The sequence below is a fragment of the Corylus avellana genome, chromosome 1 (genome assembly GCF_965113065.1).
Source record: "Corylus avellana chromosome 1, dhCorAvel1.hap1.2, whole genome shotgun sequence".
Classification (NCBI taxonomy): domain Eukaryota; kingdom Viridiplantae; phylum Streptophyta; class Magnoliopsida; order Fagales; family Betulaceae; genus Corylus; species Corylus avellana.
In genome coordinates, this window is record NC_142490.1 from 7,178,617 (window position 1) to 7,181,344 (window position 2,728).

Below are 2,728 nucleotides of genomic sequence, written 5' to 3' on the forward strand. Positions count from 1 at the left end.
GACTGGGAATTTATATATATATTGACTGGGAATTTTTTGTGGAATTTTTTTACAGAAATGATATTTATCCACTTTCCTTAGAATATATATATCACCTCCTCTCCTGCCTGCTGGAGTTTTGACCATGCATGAGTAATTCGTTTGTTCCACAAATATCCTTTTCTTAAGATTCTCAACTTGAGAAACCTGTTAATTAAAGATCTTTTTGTTTGAATCATAGTTAGTAGCTCTGTTGATGCATTTTGATGATTTGCAGCATTTGCTGGCACGCTCTCAAATTCATGCATGGAATCCTTTTATTTGTTCTTCTTTTTTCAAATAACTTCTTTTAAAGAAGCCTATTCTCGAGGTTAAAGTTTTAGTTTTCTTTCTTCTTTTTGATATTCCTTGGTTGATCACAATTTTTCCTTCCTCTAGTTATAATCTATTTCGTACTTTCTTTTATTTTTTCATTCCAATTGGTGACTAATGTTAAAAAACAAAGAGTTTGCTTCTACTTCAGAGGAACCAAGAATTAGACATTTACTAAATCCAATTGTAAATCATATATATATATATATATATATATATATATATATATATATATATATATATATCATGGCAGAATTATGTCAAATTCCTAATTAAAGATCAAGAGAGGGTTCTTGTTATATATCAGGTTGGGTAGTGACATGAGATGGAATTTGATAGCTCCTTTCGGATATAAGAGACTACAACTCTTCATACTCCTTAGGGTGGGAGAAAACCACAATTTGACCACAAACAGTCTTTTTATAGAAATACAAGTAGATAACACGTAAAGTTCTAATTCAAATTCAAATAATCTACTCCTAATGAATTGGACAATTCAACTACTATATATCCTATCTAATAATAAATGTATATCCTATCTATATCTCATCATACTATATAACCTATCTAATTATAATCTTATTATCTAATCATAATCTTATACCTATCATACAATTTGAGTATAATGAGATCTGAAGCCAAACATTGAATGGAGGTGTTTTCCCAAATGTAAACATGTTGTTTTTCATCATCATGAGCTTCACATACTTTCTCCTCTAATCTTCCTCCATTGATTCACATCACTTAAATTTTATCAACATTACAATCATCTACCATGGTCTCATTCATTACTTGATCACTGATGATTTCCACACAACAAAATAAAGAAAACTAAAACAGCAACAATCTAAGTACCAAAATTAACCTCTTCAAGAGTAAATTTCGGAAAGAAATATCAAAAACAAATATAAGAAATACTAAACATATGGGACACTTGTTTAATCTTAAAATTATCTCACCAGAAAGACATCATTTGACAAGAATAAGCAGAAAATATGATGGCCATCAGGCATTAATGTCAACAAATTCATTTCCTCCCTTGACAGAAACTAAGGTCTCCATGTAAGTAACCAAATGCTCCGAGACCGTGTTTTCATGAATTTGGATATTAGTCATTTTTTCGGTAGAGGGGTCATACAATACCAGCTGATTGTTATACTTTTCCAACAACATGGTTTCATTCTTAAGCAATCCTAATGGTCGTGAAATTCCTGAAAACGGTCCAATAGTGAAAAGCTTAGTCCAAGAGTTCTTAACACCAACTTCGACCAACAACCATATATCAAAGCAAACATCCAACCATTTTTCCCTCATACTGTTTGTCCACATACTAGTTGCCATAGCAATTGATTCATTCATCACAAAAAAGTTTTTGCAAATATGTGAACTGGGATTCCCAATAACATCATCCGGCAGCGGTGTTATTAGGAATACCTCGTCGCTCATGTCAAATGACAAAAGACCTACCCAATCATCACCCGATGCCTCCCAAGAAGCCATCCCATTGATGTATGTCATTGGACCTTCATAACCATGAAGGTCAGTATACCGGGGTCCATCAACTTTTCTCCAAGAATCGGCACTTAAGCTGTATATCTCTTTTTGGTATATGACTACTTCTTCTTCTTCATAAGGAGGATGAGAGAAACTAACAAGCATGATTATCTTGTAGTCATTAGTTTTGGCATCAAAACCAAATCCAATAGCATCAATGTCGGCGCCATAGCGAGAGCAGGGGTTTGATTCGGGGACAAACTTTGTTTCTTTAGTAGCAGGGTTCCATATAACAAGAAGCACTGAATAGATATCAAGGAGACAAATGAGACCATTGCAAGAACCCAGAACATTAATAGTGTTGATTATCCCAAAATAAGGTGGGTATACAGGTTGTGTAGGGGATACTTGGGATACTTGGAGTGTTTCATAAGAAAGCATGGATACAACGTAATCAAGGGTGGTGGTTTTAGGGAGGAGGAGGATGTTTTTTTTGCTGTCGTTGTTTTTGTTGTGTAGGACATGTTTTCTTACGAAGTATTGGTTAGTGATGAGAGCGTACCACGATTTGCAGACGCACTTGTGTCGCAATAGGGAGACAACCGGAAGCCATAGCAGAATCTGTGTTACCAAGTCTTCAGACAATTCGTTGGACATCAACATCGGATTCCTCTGTCGCTTGGCCATCAATCAAACAAACACATGGTTTTTACTTTTTAGTTTCCACAACAACCAAAAAAATAAGAAGGGTTTCAGTTTTGAATCACAGGGCGGCTAGCTACAAGATTTATAGCAGATTTCAGGGGCTCCAAAAGAAGCATTTACAGTCTAGTCAAGTAATAGAGGTATTTTAGGATTAAAATACTTAGAGATAATAAGTTAT

At 34.5% G+C, this 2,728-nt stretch overlaps 1 protein-coding gene across 1 annotated transcript; it reads right to left on the reverse strand.

The window, feature by feature from the left end:
* Window positions 1-1,356: 1,356 nt before the first annotated feature.
* LOC132168991 (F-box/kelch-repeat protein At3g23880-like) lies at window positions 1,357-2,511 on the reverse strand. Its single transcript, XM_059580085.2, has one exon. The coding sequence runs from the start codon at window positions 2,506-2,508 to the stop codon at window positions 1,357-1,359; it is 1,152 nt and encodes a 383-aa protein (XP_059436068.2). The 5' UTR covers window positions 2,509-2,511.
* Window positions 2,512-2,728: the final 217 nt, after the last annotated feature.

Bases quoted from the DNA above. Each gene is read 5' to 3' on its own strand.
- LOC132168991 (XM_059580085.2), bottom strand. From the start codon at position 2,508: ATGTTGATGTCCAACGAATTGTCTGAAGACTTGGTAACACAGATTCTG.